Genomic DNA, 20,068 nt, shown 5'->3' with positions numbered 1-20,068 from the left:
TTTTATATTACCTCCAAAAGTAAAACAATGAACTAAAACATATATATGAGTAGAGCAAGGAGGACATCTTGAGGTCATTTTAGAAATATACATGACATTCTTATACAGATCCCATACACTACTTATGATTCAAAAATCAAATTTCTTAACCTAAGTAGACACTTTCATTTTAAAAAAATATGTGTTTTGTTCTTCAGGAAAAACAAAATTCTCAAGAGCATTTAGAAAATACTAGAAAGCATTCTTTCTCTCAGTCACACCCACACATATATGCAAAGAGTGAAAAAAAACAGTTTTGTACTGAAAGATAAAATTTCAAAATAAGCAAAAGACTGTACACCAAAAAATTTCAGTAGAATGATTTTAAATATTTTTCTACAGTATTAAAAAGTCAAAGCTCTCAACACAGACAAGTTCAGTGCACAACATGATTCCGCCCTCTATCTGTTCTCTCCTGCTCCTAGAAAAACGAAAGGAACGCCTAACAGGAGGCTGACCTGCCTCACTCTGGCTTTCCTATGCACTTTGCGTTAAAGCTGGACTTGCTGGACCATTGACAGAACATTCTGGTTCCTCTGTGCCACTTGGTAGGGAACCTTCAGCCTCTTTGTTTCCTTCCGGGGTCTTGTCTAGGGCAGCAGGTGGACTAACGGAATTCATTTCCTGCTTTGGTTTGTCCACCTCATTAGCACAATCAATTTTATCTTCTTGGTTGCTGCATTTCTGGGCTTGTCCATTCTGGGCAGGGTAGGTGCTAGCCAGGATGTCATATAGGAATTCATATTGCTCCTGGTAAAGGAAAGAAATCACATGAAGAAAGTTTACATTATTATATTCATAGGAGATAAAATTAGAAAGAAGGAGTTACTGACTTGTGCAAGTCCTGGGTGATGTTCAGCTACACTGATATAGAGAACATTCTATTATGAATGGCTTAGTCCGTCTCTCCTTATAGTGCTAAGGGATGGACTGTAGGGCACTATTCAAAATTTATCTTCTAGCAAAACAAAACGAGTGCTCATTCTCCTCATGTGTCATGAGGTTTCTTGTTTGTATACTTTTACCTCATGATGCTGCATTTGCTATATGCTTATCCTCTTGTCTAAGGCCCACACATCATTTACTAATTTCAACAGGAATCCATTGCTTCAGGAAGCCTATCTTGCCCCCCAGAATAACTGAAGTGCCCTTTTCTGACACTGCACGTTTTACATTGTTTAGTAAACACTTGGCTCTGTGCCTCACTAATTAGGGAGATCCTTGATGGCAAGGGACATGATAGGCTCCCAAAACATCTTTATAAAGCAATATATGAGGGCAAACTATGATATATAATTAAAATTGGCACGCGTTTTAGTGAGCAATTAAGCTAATGTGATGGCCTATTTTTTTCCAGGCTATCATCTATTGCTGCTAACACCCTTAGATAATACATGGTGGAAGGATCAAAATGTTCACTTTTCAGCTTCTTCTGTCCACATTCTCTGCAATGTGACTTTATGGCCCCTTTAACAAGAAGAGGAGTTGAGTCTGGACTGGCCTTGGCACTTGGTTGACTACTGGAATGCAGAGGACATCTTGTGTCAGTTTCAAGCCTGGGATTCAAGTATGGGTTTGACACACTTCCGTTCTCCATCTAAAACGTTGGCCACCTTTATGTAAATAAGGCTAGCCTTTTGGATGGAGGAGAGACATATGGCCTACATGTCATTGTTCCTGAAGCTGAATGCCAGCCAACTGCCAGCCCACAGGCAATGGAGGTCAATTTACACCAGTTAGGTCCAGGAGAACCATGAGATGATGACATACAATTGTGGAGTTTGGCACAAGTTGGCTACCTCTAAGGAGACCAGTAGACCCATCCCATTGAACAGCATTGAACTATAATATGTGATATTTTTAGGCCACTAAAGTTCTGAGGTCATCACGTTTATGGCAGCATTACTGGAGGTGGAATTCCCCAGTAAACCAAACCGAGATGCTTGCTGACTGATAGTGCTCCTACATGAGAGGTCAAAACCAAAAGGAAGGGCATCAGGACATTCATGAGCATTTTAAGAAACCAAGAGTTTATTGTTCATCAACTGCAACCTATTTTAGGCAAACTCTTGTTAGTTAGGTCTCTCACTGACATTAGCGACAATTCAATAGGGATTATCATGTAGAAAGTGACAGCAAGAAAATAAAACTGTCAAAATCAAAATGCAAAATATGTTCAACGCAAGAGTGAAATGTACTTACAAATGAGGAAACCATTCCTGGCCTAGCTTTGCGAAGAGACTTTACAACTTGGAAAACATCTATCACAGCTTCTGTTTCTGCACTTTCCAAGAGATTGAATAAGGCACAAAATACTCCTGTTTGCTGAGATCCATCTCTGTAAAAGGGAAAAAAGGGGGAAAGGGATAACATAATTCTACATTTATGGAGAAAGTGATATTTATTAAAAATTGAAATAGAATATTCTCCACTTCATAGTTACAGTCACTATCTTATTCTTAAAGCCAAATTACGTATGCCAAATCAATTCTTGAAAAAGGTTTGAAGCTTGGAAATATTGCAGGGGCAGTGAATTGTTGAATGTGGCTCTTTAGCCAAATTCCCACCAAATGACATTTTCCTGCATGGGTCTGAGAAGAAGGTGGGGGATTCAACTGATATGATTCACCTGTGAGTAATTGCAAACAGGATTCTTTGGGTGCTATCCTGCTGTGTATAAAATGAGTCCTCTGAGGAGGAGAAGGGATCATATTAGCAGCAAGAGCCAGGAGTGGAGCATGTTCTCTGGGCCTGAGATAACTGTTTAGTGAACCCTCTAGATCCCGAAGACGGCGGTAACACCAGAGGAGCAGCAGTAGAATGAGGAGCCACAGCATCGAACAGAGCTTGGGACTTCCCAAGCCATAGAACAAGTAAAGCTGAGTGCTTTTGTGCAGTAGACTGGCTTTCAGAGTGGGGTGCTCTGCGTACTTGATTGGAGAAGATTGTCTTGCTCACCCACAGAGGTGGAGCTGAATGTCTGTGCTGAGACTTACTGGAGTGAGGGGCCCCTGGGCACTTGATTCAGGGATCTGGGTTTGCTGACCCATGGAACTGGAGCTGAATGCCTTCAGATTGAGGCTTCTATCAGGGTAGTGTGCCCCTATGGGGATTTACTAGCAGGTCTGAAAGAACTTTATAACATGTCCTGATAAATAACTATGCTGAGCATTTATTACTTGAATTACAATTTGTTAAGTTTATATAAGTAAATAAACCCTTTAATGATGAATTTTATCAGTGAATTGTGTGTATTGCAATGGATATTAGAACACAGAGGTAAAATAGAAAACATTAAATAAAACAGCACAAATATTATCCTATAGTTTTAAGATATTTGTGCCAAAATTTAAAAATATGTTTTCTTTTCTCCAGTGCACTATAGATTTTAATGCATTTTTACTTACATCTAAAGTTGTTAGGGCAAGAACATGTATTATAACTTGGTAAACGAAAAAATGAAGACTGAAAACAAACAAATGCTAAAAAGTATATATTTCTAAAAGTTTGATTCTAGCACATGTAATTCAAAAACTATTAATGAGCCATCATAAAACCTCTAAAAACATTTCAGTAGATTTAAATTTCTCAATTTATTTTACTATCTCCCATTTCTTATTCACTTTAACATTATTCATATAAAAGTTTGCTATTATTTACCTTCTTTCAAAATGATATTGAAGGTGAATTAGTATGCATATTGCAGATAAAGTTGAAGAGTCTAAATAACATAAACTAATAAAGTCTAGTATTATGATTTATATTATTCAAACCTTTTCTTTTTGAGACCATTACAAAATTAATGCTAGGTCAAAAATCAAAGTGGCTAAACATTTAGATTGAATTTAAAATATAATTTAAGATATGTTTATTGAAGGCAAAGCATTCAATAACATCTCTGGACTCTATAACATATAATAGAGTGGATCAATGCATATGATCATGTATTAAGTAAATATAGTCATCCATCTATTTGGCATTATAGCCTTTCATTAATTTATCCAGAATATATTATATTGCAGACTCAATTTCAAGTACTGCAAATTCAAAGATGATATGATACTGAGCATTAAGGTATCTGAACTACTACATGTAAAATATCTATTATAATTCTATAAAACTCATGCTAAAATTAAAAAGCACTCTCATCAGATCAGTTCTGACACATAGTGATCCTTTATATAAGATTTTCAAGGCTGTAAGTCTTTACAGGAGCAGACAGCCTCCTTTTCCTTACATGGGGCAGTTGGTGGTTTTGAATCTCCAACTTGCCGTTAGTACTCCAACACTTCGTGATTTTACCACCAAGGCTCCGTCTGGCAGTTAGGAGAGTGATGCATACATGAGAGTGATTACTCCATAAGAATTTTTTCACTGCGATCATGTGCTATATATTTATTATACGAGAACGTTTGAACCAGGCCAGCCAATTAAGAGCGATTCTTAGAGCACATCCTAGCAAGCCCCACCTACCTGCAGTGAATGAGGACAGGCACATTCTTGTGACACTTCAACCCTTCAGAATTCTTGGGAAGTTTCTCCTTGAGGCTCTGAATCATAGAGATTAATTCTTTGGGTTTGGCAGGAAGTTCTTCTACATTCCACTTATTATATTGATACTGATACACAGTTCTGCAATCTTTTCTCTGAAATCAGAAATGAAGGCAGCATTAAGTTGGGTGAAATTCAGTCCATCGTATAAACTGACAATTTTATCCACAATTTCTTTCCCTTTTCATCGCTGAAGAACTTTATTCTGAAATACTGTTTCGATAGTTGTTTGCTTTCATAGAATAATTTATATTAATTTTGCTACCAGATCAATGACATCAAAGATATAAATGCTTGAAATTATTTATATACCTTGGCATGTCTCAGTTCAAAAGCACGGATGGTATAAGCTGAAGATGTATTTGTGTCTTTCATATCAACTTCTATATCTCCATACGTTTGTTTTCCTTCTCCCCAGTACTGAGCACACGTTTCCTTGAGGAGGAGAAAAAACAGAAAAAAGTCAAGAAACTCACTAGCATTCTGTTTGGAATTTAAATTAGGTGAAGAACTTCTCCCTTTCTTGCCCTCTCTTTCCTTCTCCCATCTCTTTCTGTATCTATTCTGCTACTCTTTATTTCCTACCCTATCTCTCCCTTTTTCTTCCTTTCTATACTATGTAAAGCATTAATTGCATTGAACAATTGATACCCAAAATCAATTTTAAGCATTTGGGGGAATCATTCAACAAATATGCGATTCCTTTTCTATTAAAGAGAACCTGGAAATTACTAATGCAACTAGGAAATTGAGGGAGCACTGCCATACATAATGTAGGCAGTATAGACTGCACAGTGCTTTTGCCTTCCATACCCATATCAGAACCCTCTTCAAAATCTACAGACTGAGCTGTAGACAGCCAGCAGTCCTCCACTGACTAGAATCTACAGACTGAGCTGTAGACAGCCATCAGTCCTCCACTAACTAGAATCTACAGACTGAGCTGTAGACAGCCATCAGTCCTCCACTAACTAGAATCTACAGACTGAGCTGTAGACTACCATCAGTCCTCCACCAACTAGAATCTACAGACTGAGCTGTAGATGACCATCAGTCCTCCACCAACTAGAATCTACAGACTGAGCTGGAGACTACCATCAGTCCTCCACCAGCTAGAATTTATAGACTGAGCTGTAGACAGCCAGCAGTCCGCCACTAACTAGAATCTACAGACTGAGCTGTAGATGACCATCAGTCCACCACTAACTAGAATCCATAGACTGAGCTGTAGACTACCATCAGTCCTCCACTGACTAGAATCTACAGACTGAGTGTAGACTGCCATTAGTCCTCCACTAACTAGAATCTACAGACTGAGCTGTAGACTGCCATCAGTCCTCCACTAACTAGAATCCATAGACTGAGCTGTAGACTACCACCAGTCCTCCACTAACTAGAATCTGTAGACTGAGCTGTAGACTGCTTTCCGTTCCCCACTAACTCAAGCCACTCTGTAACTCCAATGGGCCTTCAAGGAAGAGATTGCATCTTTTGGAGATTTGCAATTGTATCTTGATAGCCCGCAGCGCAGATAGAGTTATATACATGGACATAATATCTGAGCAAAGGGTTAGACTTAAGAATGAGGAAAGCACAGAAGAATGTCTTCTCTCTGTAAACTAGTGTCCACTATCCACTGACCAGTATTTGTTGACCCTAATAGGCATCCATACCCAAATAGTGTTTTATGTCTTGCATCTCATGATTTAGGGAAAAAAAGAAAGTTTGTAGAATCACATGCTGGTAATATTTAAAATATTTCTTTTATAATAAGAACAGCTTGCCTCAACAGTAAAAGGTTTTGTTTTAGTTATGTGCATGGGTAGGGAGTGAGGGAGAAAGGAGAGTTACAAAGAAGTAACAACATAAATCATGAATCTCATTGTATGCTTATGAGGCTATTTGCTGAATAAACTTGAGTATATATTAGATACTGTTTTTGATGCTAAAATTAAGAGATATTTAAGGCAGAGGAATTTTTAATAATAACTCTATGTACTAAGGAAAAAATCCAATGTAAATCATTAATTGAGGAATGAAATTTGATTTCACCTCCAATGATAGCCTTTAAGGGTAATAAATTTTTATATTAGAATAAGAAGGAGGGATTGTTTTAGATAAGCTGTTGAAGAGTTTTTATTCACTAAAAGAATAGGAAACATAGGAAAGGAGAAAGAACTTAAGTGCATAGAGTGTTATTAAATTAAAACTGATGAGAATAAAAAATGGCATATTAAGACTCAATGAAGAAACCTATTTGCCCATAGTGAAGAGTGTGTAAACTGGAAAAATGTGTGGAAAGCAAAAATATATGTGAAGGCCCAGTTAGTAAAGGTCTTAAATATTAGACTACGGAGTTGTAATTTTACTTTGAAGAAAATAGAGGGGAGGTCAATCTGTCAAGAAAACATAGCTATAATAAATATATACACAACCAGTGACAATACTCCCAAGTACATGAAACAACTCTAACAGCATTAAAAAGAAAAACATACAGTTCCACAATAATCCTGGGAGACTTCAATATGCCACTTTCATGAAGGACAGAAAAACTAGAAAATTGGATAACAACAGAATATCCAAATTTCACAATAAAATTACCTTATAAATAGAACACTTCACCCAAGAAGAGTAAAATATACATTATTTTCCAACACATATAGATCACTGTGAAGAATAGACTGTATTCTATGTCAAAAAGTAAGCCTCATAGAAAAAATTAAGAACATCAAGATAATACAAAGCATCTCTCTGATCACAATGCTGCAAACATATAATCAGCAACAGGAAGAACAAGAAAAAATTAAATATCTGGAAAATGAATAACCTATTTATTTAAAAACAACTCAGTAATAGAACAAAAAATACATATTTTCATTCTAACCTCAAATGAAAATGAAAACAAACATAATCAAATCTCACTGCCCTCATGTCAATGCCAATTCTTAGTGACCCTCTACAACAAAGTCGAGCTGCCCCTGAGTTTCTGAGCCTGTATCCGTCTACCAGAGCTGCCGGTGCGTCCAAACTGCTGTTCTTGCAGGTCCCAGCCCACCAGGTAACCACTCTCAGGACAGCACTGGAAAAGCAGCGATCAGAGGTCCCTTTGCAGCAATTATGCACACACACAGAAAGAAGAAAGGGCCCACATCAAACACATATAACTCGAACAATTATAAAACAGCAGGAAAAGATGCCCACAGATACCAGAGAGGGGGAAACAATGAAGATTAGATCCTCAATAGATGAAACCAAAATAGAAAAACAATAGAAAAAAAAAATAGCAAGGCCAGAAGATGGCTCTTTTAAAGGAAAAATTAAAAACAGCAAAAAGAACTGGTCAAATTGACATCAGAAAAGCAGGAGAAGCAAATGACAGAAATATTAAAATAAGATGGGTGACATTATAAAAATGATCATAACAGACTCTAGGGAAAATTTTCACTACAAAAATCTTAAAACCTGGGGGAAATGGACAATTTTCTAGAAGTGGATTATTTATTTGAGCTAACACAAAACAAGGTACAAAAAATGAATATACTCATAGTAAAGAAAATATATTTTTTTAATCCCAGCAAAATAAGTCCTGGCCTGCAGAGTGCCCTGTACATTATTACTGGGGAATTCTATCAAACATTCAGAGAAGAGCTCAGATCAATACTTTCCAACTATTCCAGAGCATAGAAAAATAAAGAATACTCCCAAATACATTCTATGAGGCCACATAATTTTGATGCCAAAGCCAGGAAAACACACACACACAAATAAAATTACATATCAATAACCCTCATGAAAATAGATGCAAAAATTTTAAACACAATTTAGCCAGTAGAATTTAACAGCATATCAAAAAACTAATATGTATGACCAAATGGGATACCTATCAGGTGGGCAAAGAAGGCTAAACATTACAAAATTAATCAATGTCATCTACCAATATTATGAAATAAATCAATGTAGTCTACCACATGAATAAAAGAAAAGAAAAAAAATCACATAATAATCTCAATCAATAATGAAAATGAATTTAGTAAAGTTCAAATCCCTATCCTGATAAAAACTGTCTGCAAAATAGAAATAACAGTGAAATTCCAGAACATAAAAAAGAGAATTTATACCAAATAAACAGTCAATATTATTCTTAATAGAGACAGACAAAGAGCAGTTCCCTTAAGAATAGAAACCACACAACATCTGTCTCTTATCCCCATTCTTATTCCACATTTTACTGGAAGTACTTGCTAGCGCAAGGAGGCACGAAAGGACAATAAAGGGCACTCAATGAGGTACAAAAGAAGTAAAACTACCCCTGATTCAGAGATGGTATGATCCTATACATACAAAATCCTAGCTTCCACAAGAAAGCTACGGGAACTAATAGCAAAGTAACAGGAAAAAGATCAGCATACAAAAATAAGTTGAACTCCTCTACACCAACAAAGACAATGTCAAAAGGCAAATTAGAGAAACAATATCATTTTTAATAGCTCCTCCAAAGTTAAGACACTTAGGAGTAAGTATAACCAAGAACATAAAAGACCTATACGAAGAAAACCTCAAAATACTACTGTAAGAAACCTACATAAATGGAAAACAGACAATGTTCATAGCTATGAAGACTGAATATTGTGAAATTGTCAATATTACTCCCAGGATTTTTATATACCGTAATATTGATCCAAACCCCACTACCATTCTTTAACATTATGAAAAAAATAATCAATATTATATGGAAAGGAAAGATACATTGGATAAGTAATAGGAGGCCTCACAGTACCTGATCGCAGAATTTACTACACAGCCATGGTAGTCAAAATAGTGTGATACTGATACAATGACAGAAACACAGACTAATGGAACAGAATTGATCATCAAAATGTAAATCCATCCTCTTATTGAAGCTGATCTTCAGTAAAGTGTCAAAGTGCATGAATGGGGGAAAATTCAATCTCTTTAGCAAATAGTCCTAGCAAAACTGGAGATCTCTCTGCAGAAACCTGGAACAGAACCCTTGCCTCACACCATACGCAGAACTAACTCAAAGCAGATGAAAGATGTCAACAAAGCCTAAAACCATAAAGATCATGGAATAAAAACAGGAGCAATACTAAGGGTCCTGATAGACAGCATATATGAATACCAAACAAGCTAAAAACATACAAGCATTAGAAGATGAACTGGACAGATGAAACTTCCTGACCAATGAAATACGCATCCTCATCAAAAGATTTTTCCAACTATTAAAACAGAACTTACAAATGGGGCAGAGGCTGAGAGGGATTGGCTATCCCACATTCATCAAGGGGATAATATTTAAACTTTATAGAAAACATCAAAACCTCAATGACATAAAAAATCCCAATAAAATATAGACAAAAAATATGAACAGAAATTTCACCAAGGAAGACATCCAGGCAGCTAATAAATACATGAAGAAATCATTAGCTTAGAAATAATTTATAATCATTAGCTGTTAGAGATGCAAATCACAACTATTAGATACCACCTATCCCCAAGAATAACAGCACCAATTAAAAAGAAAAGAAAGAACAAATGTTGGTGAGGCTGTGGAGAGATTGGGACACATAAACACTGTGGGTGAAATATATAAAATTGTACAACCACTTTATTACAGTGCTTCTTTAAAAAGCTAGAAATAGAGATAGCATTAGATCCAACAATTCCACATCTAGGTATCTACCCAAAGAAATAAGAATGTGACAAACAGAGTGTCTATGATCATTGCGGTGTGATTCACAAGAGCAGAAAGAAACCATTGAGGAGTCAATCAACATATGAATAGATAAAATGAATTGTGGGACATTCACGTGATTCAATACTACAAAACAATAAAGAATAACATAAAATCAGGAAAATATCTCCTGACAAAAGAATTTGAAGCACATCACATATAGTGAAATAAGTGAATCACAATGTAAAATTACAAGTAGTGCATGAAGCACTCATAAAAACAAGGGCTCAAGTAGAATGTAAATGCTTTGAGAATGATGAGGGCACAAATGTACAAATGTGCTCGACATACAATGGATGTATATATGGATTGTGATAAGAGTTCTACGAGCCCCCAATAAAATAATTTTTTTTAAAAGAGAAAGTTTACACACACACACAAAAAAGCATTTGATGGGAGAGGAAGATACTGACTAGACAGATAACACACAATACAGGAGAAGTCGGCACAACATGGACAAGGCAAAAAAAGAGACTGAGAAGCACTCAAAAATACAGGACAACTTCAGTTAGGAGCCCTGGTGGTGCAATGAGTTAAGCACAGCGCTGTTACCAAAAGGTCAGGGGTTCATAACCACCAGGAACTCTGCAAGAGAAAGATGAGGCTGTCCATTCTCATCAAGACTGACAGCCTTGGATGCCCTATGGAGCAATTCTGCTTTGTCCTACAGAGTTGCTATGAGCTGGAATCAACTTCAAAGCAGTGGGTGGACATAATATAGACAATCCTAAAATATAATAAATATATTATATAATAATATAATAAATATATTATATAATAATATAATTATAAATATAATATGTATAATTTACAAATAAGTATAGAAGAAGCCAGGTATGTAAAGGAATGTCAGAGGGTGTAAGAGAACACACGCACATGCAGACATGTTTGGTTGTGACTATTTCAACACATAGTACAGACGCCACATATATATTGCATGGACAATAGATCACACAAAGTTCATACTCATGGGAACCTCTCAGAAATAAAGAAACACCTTGTAGGCATAGGTCCTAGGCTCAAAGGTGAAGGATTACAGACCCAGGGAACATCTATACCTATTGGGAAAATATACTAGTTCATAAAAGCAATGTTCTGCATCGTACTTTGGTGGGTAACATGTAGGTCTTCAGAACTTGAGCGTTTTGATACAAGTACCTCTTCCTGAGGTACTATTGTTCTTTCTCCAGGTGGAGCAAAGGAGAGGCGAGGAAACCAGAGGCTCAAAGGAGCAAGAAATCCAAATGACAAGGGACCACATGAACTACGAGAGCTGAGACGCAAAAGCACACACACACACAGACACACAGTGCAACACTTGGCTAAAACTACCTGTCAATCTGACTAGGATCACAACAGAGGGGCCCAGAGTGGGAAAAATGTAGAACAAAAATATCCACCAAAAGACCATTTACTAGTCTGAAAGAAACTAGAGAAACCGCTGGGATTATGAGCCTAAAATCACTTTCTAGCTGAACCATAGCCACTGCCTTCAAGTCAATTCTGATTCCTAGGACCCCATAAGCTAGAGTCGAACAGCTTCACAAGGTTCCTGGGGTCGAATATCTTCACAGAAGTAGACGGCTGTTCGTCCTTGCGAGGAGTGGCTGGTGCGGTTGAACTGTGGAAGCGTTTCGGTTAGTAGCCCAGTGCTTCACTGCGAATAGCAGGCCCAGCAGACAAGATAACAATGGAGAGGAATGTGGTCCTTAGAAGAGTTCATTAACTTGGATGAAAAGGACATGTGCTCCAAAGCAAAGACGAGAAGGCAGGACAGGATAGCACATCCCGAGGAAAGGAAAGAGCCCCCGCGGGGACTTGAGGCGTGTGCTGACGTATTAGGGCGGACGCAAGCAATGCCAGGAGCACGCTATAGTCCAAGGATCTAACGGAACGAATGCGCTCCGCTCACTTTCACCTAAAGCACAATGGAAAGTATTTTTCAAAGAAAACAGAGGATATGAGCCTGTTGTTTTATTAACAGATGTCACGGGACGGACAACGATGTGGCTAACCTGTGAGATGGGCAGAGATGGCCAGGAGGAGGGAAAAACCTGAGCCATGACCTGGATTCAGCGAACGTGATCGCGGCCAACAATCGGATGAAAGTGACAAAATTGAACAAATGCAATCGAGTGACCGAGAGATGAAAAAGATATGGGAATGGAGACCAAGAAAGTAATCCAACAATGGAGAATAATTGCACGGTAGGGTGACAGAAAAGCTTTCTTTTGGGAAAAAAAAAGACACACAGAAGTACGAACCTGATCTCCATTGTTCAGCTCTGTCAGCATAACGATGACTTTGACTTTCCTTTGGAATATCATCTGCCAAAAGTCACCGATGGTCTCTTTCAGGGGCCCCTGAGCAGCAATCATAACTTCAGGCTTCCAGTAACTCTGAATAAGAACGATGAGGAGACTGTTATGGTTAACTGAAGAGAACAATAAATTCTTCAAACAACTATTAGGTAAATAGAGTCCCTTAGTTTGAAATCACTGCTGCTACATAATCATATTTTTTTAAGTTAAGATTCTTAAATCCAAGCAACAATGTAGTACCTATATATAAAATCACCAGCTAATGATAATTCTTAGTTAATAGGATAGATACAATCAAGATTACCAAAGTCCACTGCTATTGAGTGAATTCTGACTCATAGAGCTCCTATAGTAACCCTGTAGGATAGAGTAACCTGACCCACAGCCGATTCTGACCCATAACAACCCAGTATAGCGTGTCCTAGACTGTAAATCTTTGATAAGAAGATTTGTCTCCTCTTTCTACCGGAGAGCGGCTATTGGGTTTGAATTTTCCATTTGGATATCTGAGACTACAAATCTTACCAGAGCAGGCAGCCTTATAATCTGGATTAGAATTTTGGAAAACTAACAGGTTTCCCCGTTTCAAAAAATACAACAAAACTGTTTTCTTTAAAAAGACAGTGGATTTGTAAAATGGAGTTGCTAAAGCAATTCAAATGTTCTTCATCGTGTCTCTGGTTTAATTAATGTCTTCAAATTCCTATAATAGCTTTTATACTGAATAAAGAAACAATGAAAAATTAAACTAATATTCTATGAATGTGAGTTTCAGAAACATTTGGAAAATGTGTAACCCCAACAGTATATATTCATAAATGTTATTTTGACTGCTTCAAGTTTAAATGTTTGAGTGCTCACTTTAATAAAAAGAGATAAACACGTGACACAGATCCACTTAATAATTCATAAAATCTGAATAAAAGTTTTGAGTAAGCAACAGCCTTCGGATTTTGATTAGTCTGTAAATCAGCTCCCTAGATGTGTACATTTTCAAAATATTTGTATTATCACCAATCTTGTTTAAATTAAGATGCTTGTAACCATGTACGTCATGAAATATAACCAGATTATGATTTTATCTTTAATATCTTTCAGTATTTAAGTGAATTAAACCATAATACTAAAAAATTGAGCAAAGCTTTCAAAGTGTCAATCAACATAGAGTCAGACAATTCTGTCAGAGCGTCAGAGGAAGCACCTAATTGTGTCATGCATTCCTTAATGAAGAGCCGTGAATAACCTGGGTCTATGTTTCGAAGAGTCGGGCTGGGCGTTGGCACGCGAAGGACCTACCATGATGAAAGAGGCGTTGATGTACTTGCTGGGCTCCTCGCAGTCGCTGTCCTCATCAGACGACTCGTCCGAGTCACGTTCGCTTTCCTTGCTTGTTTCCAGCTCATGTCTGAGGGGCACTCTGTTAAAGTCATCTACGTAAAGAAAAGCGTGTGCATCAGTTCCGCTGTAAAAAAATCAGGGCTCTGCTTGATTGTCACAAGCATATTATCAGTTAAGAATTTATGGATCATTTTATGTTGGTGTTGGTTTACATAACAGGTTATATAAAACTCCTAACTAATTTTTGTGGAATGGTGCTTTATATAAAATTTAGTGTTCACTGATTAACAAAATACTTTTAAAATCTAATGGCGGGGTGTGGGACACTCCTAAGGGGTGCAAAACGCCCTCATGAGACACAATTGTGCTTAAAAAAGATATCAATGATGTTCCATCTGATTAGTCAATGTTTGATGTATCTCATTTCCCATAGAATATCATTATTTTGCTTGATATACACTTAAAATATACTAAGTTAGGTATTGTTTTTCAGTTCTACCCTATTAATATTAAACTGATCATTTTAAATGCTTCTGATAAATTATGATTTATTCCAGAAAATTATTTAGTCCATAATTTCTATTTTGTAAGTTTTCAATTATAATAATGTGGCCAAATAATATAAGTAACAACATCACCATCAATTCCTTATTTTAAAAATGTATAAGTAATTCTGGATAAAACAAGTAGGTCAATGAAACACTGACCACATTTATCTGCTTCTATCGGCCTGGGTTACATAGTTTCTTTGCTCACTCTACTGTGTACCATGAAGTCAATTATAGTAGTACCAACTGTGGTCCTAGAAAGACGTTTAAATAGTAAAATTAAGTCTTCAGAACTGTATATTTTGAGCAATTACACAATGATAATTTTTAAAACAAGTATCTACATAGGACCAAAGGGTCCACAGATTTATTTAAAGGCTGTGAGGAAGGGAGTGTAAATGGAAGTCAAACAGCTAGAAAAGAAATAACAAGACTGCTCACCGACGTAACAAATCTAACCAATGTCACTGGCCATTCTATCTAAAGGATGTATAATGGGAGTGGGTTTTACTGTGTATGTTGTCAGTGAAAATAAATTAGAAAAAATGGAAAGAAAGTTCAATGCCTGACAGTTTATAGAGTAAGTACTCTGCACCCTTTTTCAAGCTCATATAGCTAAAGAAGAAGATTCAGAGAACTAAAGTATGCAATGTTTTGTATTTGGAAATAATCTTGACTAGATGAAGCAAACTAGCAGTGAGTGAGAACCAGTAATGGAGACATGGTTTTTTGTCCCAACTGTAGACGTTTCATTTTCTAGCCAACTATTTCTGTAATAATTGGTAGAAGAAGCAAACAAGCAAACACTGAGTTCAGTCTGTTCACAGATCTAAATCCCCCGTAACTGCTAGGGCATTCAAAGTATTTCCGATAAGTAAACATTAAATAGTTTGTTGACTTCATCTATACTGCTAACCCCAAACTGAAAATGTCCTTCAAAGCTCGTCTCCCCACATTATACAAACCCCTAAATACCATAACTTTTCTGATATAAAAATAAATTAAAATAAAATACATACACGGAATGATATTAGAATTCCTGTTTTTACTTTTATTCTCTTCTTGGTTCCCAATGTGCTGTACCCTCCAACTCCGATATGAAGGAAGTCTCTATGAGGAGAGGGAGAAGAGTGGAAAAAAACATTTCAATTTAAAAAATAATGATCAATTATTTAGCATGCTCCCTAAAAAACGTGAACATATTTCATTGAGGTTTGTAAAATTTGCATTCACTCCTTATAGGTAAACATTTTAAGGTTTGCTTTTAAATAGTTTCTTCATATATTGATCAGTGTTTTAATACTTTTGGCATGGTGATTTTGATACATTTATATAATATGATATATTTCTTCTGGAAGAGCTGCTGGATGGCAAGTAGAATCTTTTTCTTATAATACGGTGATGTTGCTATTCATCTTACAAAAATCAATGGTAAGTTATTTTAAAGCATCAGAAATAAACTTTCCAGGCACAGCATTCACAGAAGACTTGGCATATGCTTCAAATTATTGATACAGATAGGTAGATAGACAGGTAGGCTGGTGGATAGATAGACAGATAGATTGATATACAGGTACAGACATAGGCACAGGCATAGGCATAGATAATTGCTATTTATGTCTTCCAGACTGGTTTCTTTTTCACCCAGAGTAGTGAATCAGTCAGCAAAATGCAGCTCTCAAATCATTTAATCATTCTCTCTTCCTACTTAGTCCAGTTCCCTTTCACTTCCTCCTCAACAAACATCACCACGTTCTGAACTGGCTTCTGCACACGCAATCCAGCCTTCCCCAGTCCTTCTCAAACACACGAGAGCGGGCACGTTCTTTCCAGGCATTGTAGCCGCTTCCCATCATCCTTCAGAAGCCTAAATGCCCCGGATCACCACGCTGTGTCTGATTAAAAGGAATTTCTGGTCTTATTCTGAAACTTCTAAATGGATCCATTTGGTAGTTTGCACAGAGGCTCAGTAAACGGGAAATCTTACATGGAAGAAAAAAGTTTAAAATTTTAAGATAAGTGAGCAATTTGGGAATAGCTATGCCAACTGTCTTGAAGTCACAGTGAACTACGTCTTCCGTCAGCTGTCAGCGTAATTGCCTAAAATATAGGTTAGGACACATTGACTCATTACTTTCTGTCTGTCAGTTCCAGCCAGTTCAGCTTCCTAAGCAGTCATAAACTCCTCTAATTATTTCCTTTACAAACTGAAACCAGATGCAGTTTTTAAAGGTGAGATACTACATTGCCTTTGGCAGGCCAATTTTGTGGCTCTATACTATTATTTTGACATTTTATTTTATACCAGCTTAATGAGGAACTGTTTAAAATGCTGGCTGTAGAATCAGATTTCTAGATTCAGTCTCTGATATAATAGTCGTGTTGTTTCAGGCATTTCTCTTCAATTCTCTGTGTCTTTGTTTCCTCATCTGTGCCTCAGTGGGCTGTGGTTAGGTCTAAATGATCAAGCTATGTCAAGTGCATAGACAGCCCCTGAAAGACAGCACTCAATAAAAGTTAGTGACTATAATTGCTGCTGTTGTCATCGCCGTCCTTACCTGGAATTCCGCCTCTAGTGGAGACGGTTCACTAGGGGGATCTTTTTTCTTCAGGTTTTGTAGATACGGATGCAATGTAGACAAGCTCACTTCTGTTTCCCCAAACTGATTGTATTCCACCAAGGCCTGATGGATCAAGATGTACTGTGCCTATAATTCCAAAGGAAAGTACAAACAGCTTATGATCCAAAGAATCACATCAAAATAAAATGTGCATTCTTTTATTTTTCTCATATTGTGATAAGGTATGCATATAAAAAAATGACATGTAGCACATTCACATATTCTGGAGTTGACCCTCACAGATTTTTCTGAAGTATAAGACCATTTATTTCAGATTGTTTCTGGGAAAAATAAATACTTTGCTAAATAAAGTAGGCATCTATTATGTAGTATATAGTTATTGTTTCATCCCTAACTATTAAAAATATATCTGATTACTCTGATACTATTATTGAGTCAGCAAATCATATTACTCATCGATGAAACTATTATGCATTTCATTCAGAATGCAAGTTGAAACTGTATAGAAGATATTTTGAAATATTTTAGAACTTTTAAAAGAAAATTGCTTGGATAAAAATATAGTAAACTCAGATTCAAACATTCCTAACTATTTGTTCTATTCACATTCAGTATTTTGAAAGAAAGAGTAAATTTTTGGTAAAATTTAACCTCTTTACCAACACTTCTAGTCCAATTAACTTTGCTATATCCTTTCACTCTATTTTATTTATTTATTATCAATTCTAGTTGGAATTTAATACATATAAACATATTCCATATTTCAATAACATCCAGTAGAATTGTATTTATTTTTCACAATGAAAATGGTACCAATCTTTTTTTAACACTTCTACATTAACACTTATGTACCTAGAATCATTGTAGGAGGCCAAGTCAAAAAGTATTGTTAAATGCACTGGTTTACCCAAACGAAATGCATTAATGCCTCTGATATCAGTGGATGGCTGCAGATAAATTTTTCAGTTATACACTAATCTTAGTTTTGTAAGGGTTCCTTCTGAGAGATAAAATTCAACAGAAACAGTGGCTTCTTTGGGGATTTCCTGGGCCAGTTAAATTCAAAGCAGATAAATCAACTTTTGGGGATCCCAAAGAGTAGAGAGAGCCACAGATGACAGCATGGGACTTCTAATGAAGAAGGTTTAAGAAAATGGAAAACTGGATTGGTGAGCCAGGTCAGGAAAGTCCCATCAAGGAATTGTTTCTATCACGGCAATGCACCTGCTCAGTCTGCTTAGGTCCCAAGAGCTGTCTTAGGAGAATTTGGTTAAAGGAATTTGCCCCATCTGTAGGATACCTTCTAGTCCTTATCTTGCCCTTTGGGGCTTCTTGTTCTTCAAAATCAAATAATATTGAAAAGGAACACAATTTGAATGCCTGTATGATGTCCAAAGAACTGTTTGATAGGCCATAGATCAAAGAGCACATAGTTCATCAGGAAAGGGTTATAAAGATGGAAATTCTACTTTCTGAGTGTATAGACCTTAGTAGAAGATATCTGGAAAACAATAGCTTCACATATTGATATTGTGTTTAACAAAGGTATGTGTGATTTTGCAGCAATACTTTTTTAACTTATTCTAGCATATTTTATGTTTTCTAAAAAATGACATGCATGGTACCCTGCAATGCTTTATTTGGCAACTTCATTCACTCGTTTCCCTCATATCTGTCCATAAATCAGACATACAAGGAGTTCCTTTCTTTTTCAGCTGCTGCATAGCATTCATTGAATAGAAGGTCCGCCTGTCCACATAGTGTCCACTCGTTCCTCCACTGATAGGTAGCTAGGCCGCTTTGCTGTTCAAGCAGCAATGGAATGCAGTGCAAGTTCTTATACATGCTTCCAGTTGCACACAGCAAAGTCTTTTTCTTGGGTAAATATACACAAGTGGGGTGGCATAAGCAATTATGAGTTTTTCCAATAATGAGGACCACTGATAGTTACATTAATAAGGACCAGCTGTAGTTACTGGATGCACGCTCTCTGGCAGGAACTTTTCTGAGCGCTCTGCTTTGCTTGCAGTATGATATTTGCCGCAACCACGCTCTGATGTAAGTACTTTCATTATCGCTGTTTTACAGAGGACTTAACTGAAGCACAGAAAGATTGCCACTTTCATGAGATGCTGCCAAAATGCTTTCCAATTCACAGCCCCATTCATGGTGTGAGAGTAGTTCTTTCCCTATAGTAGTCTATCAACATTAAATATTTTCAGAGATGTTCCTATGCAGTGTGTGTAAACAGTATTGACACTGACTATGGGGTACAGGTTTCCTGCTTTGAATTGGGGTGGCGGACACACCCAGAATTGCTACTACGGGGTCATCTGGGAGTTCAATGTTCAGGTTTTTGCGGCGTCACTACACCATGCTATCTCATTATTTAAAACACGCATTTTCTATCCCTCTTTATTCCACAGTACTTATAGGCACCCTTGTAGAATTTTCACCACTGTGACCGGTGGCCTAAACGCACTTGAGCTTGTATGCGACTGAAATAAAACCATTCTCAGCCGTGGCTCGTGAAGTTGTGAAGACGTTGGTTAAGTTCAGATCGCTGTTTGCACCACGAGCAGATGCATGTAAGCCATCGAAAGAGACCGATGGCTGCAGATGAGGGCGTACCTCCACTTGAACCATCAGGCATCTCTGCCGCCGGAGCTTGACCACGTAACCGTAAATATCCACTCTGTTCTCGGCCTCCAGGCCCTCCAGCATGGCGTCGATCCCAATATAGGTGCCGGTGCGTCCTACCCCCGCGCTGCCAAGAGAGCAGACATATGCTGACTGACTCGCACTGGCCGGGAAATGACAGGTGAAGCCCAATATCGTTCTGCTACCTTAATACTAAACCTATAAATATATGCACATAGATCTATTTCCCCATCCTCATATATAAATATATTTGCATATGTACATGCCTTTATCTAG

At 37.1% G+C, this 20,068-nt stretch overlaps 1 protein-coding gene across 1 annotated transcript in view; it reads right to left on the bottom strand.

Annotated features, from left to right (window-relative positions):
• Nucleotides 1-20: 20 nt before the first annotated feature.
• Nucleotides 21-20,068, bottom strand: part of PTPRC (protein tyrosine phosphatase receptor type C) — a 139,921-nt gene continuing 119,873 nt past the window's right edge. The window contains exons 23-31 of the mRNA XM_045298091.1: nt 19,763-19,898; nt 17,108-17,257; nt 15,569-15,659; nt 13,960-14,093; nt 12,607-12,741; nt 4,903-5,025; nt 4,513-4,685; nt 2,242-2,377; nt 21-789 (exon numbers count right to left, since the gene is read on the bottom strand). Coding sequence (XP_045154026.1) covers nt 517-789; nt 2,242-2,377; nt 4,513-4,685; nt 4,903-5,025; nt 12,607-12,741; nt 13,960-14,093; nt 15,569-15,659; nt 17,108-17,257; nt 19,763-19,898 — 1,351 coding nt within the window. The 3' untranslated portion in view covers nt 21-516. The remainder of the gene's footprint in view (nt 790-2,241; nt 2,378-4,512; nt 4,686-4,902; nt 5,026-12,606; nt 12,742-13,959; nt 14,094-15,568; nt 15,660-17,107; nt 17,258-19,762; nt 19,899-20,068) is intronic.

Source organism: Echinops telfairi, unplaced genomic scaffold (assembly GCF_000313985.2).
Source record: "Echinops telfairi isolate 266 unplaced genomic scaffold, ASM31398v2 ScPeMD7_7424;HRSCAF=8462, whole genome shotgun sequence".
NCBI lineage: Eukaryota > Metazoa > Chordata > Mammalia > Afrosoricida > Tenrecidae > Echinops > Echinops telfairi.
Note: the sequence above shows the minus strand (reverse complement) of the source record. Positions and strands in the feature narration are given on the sequence as shown.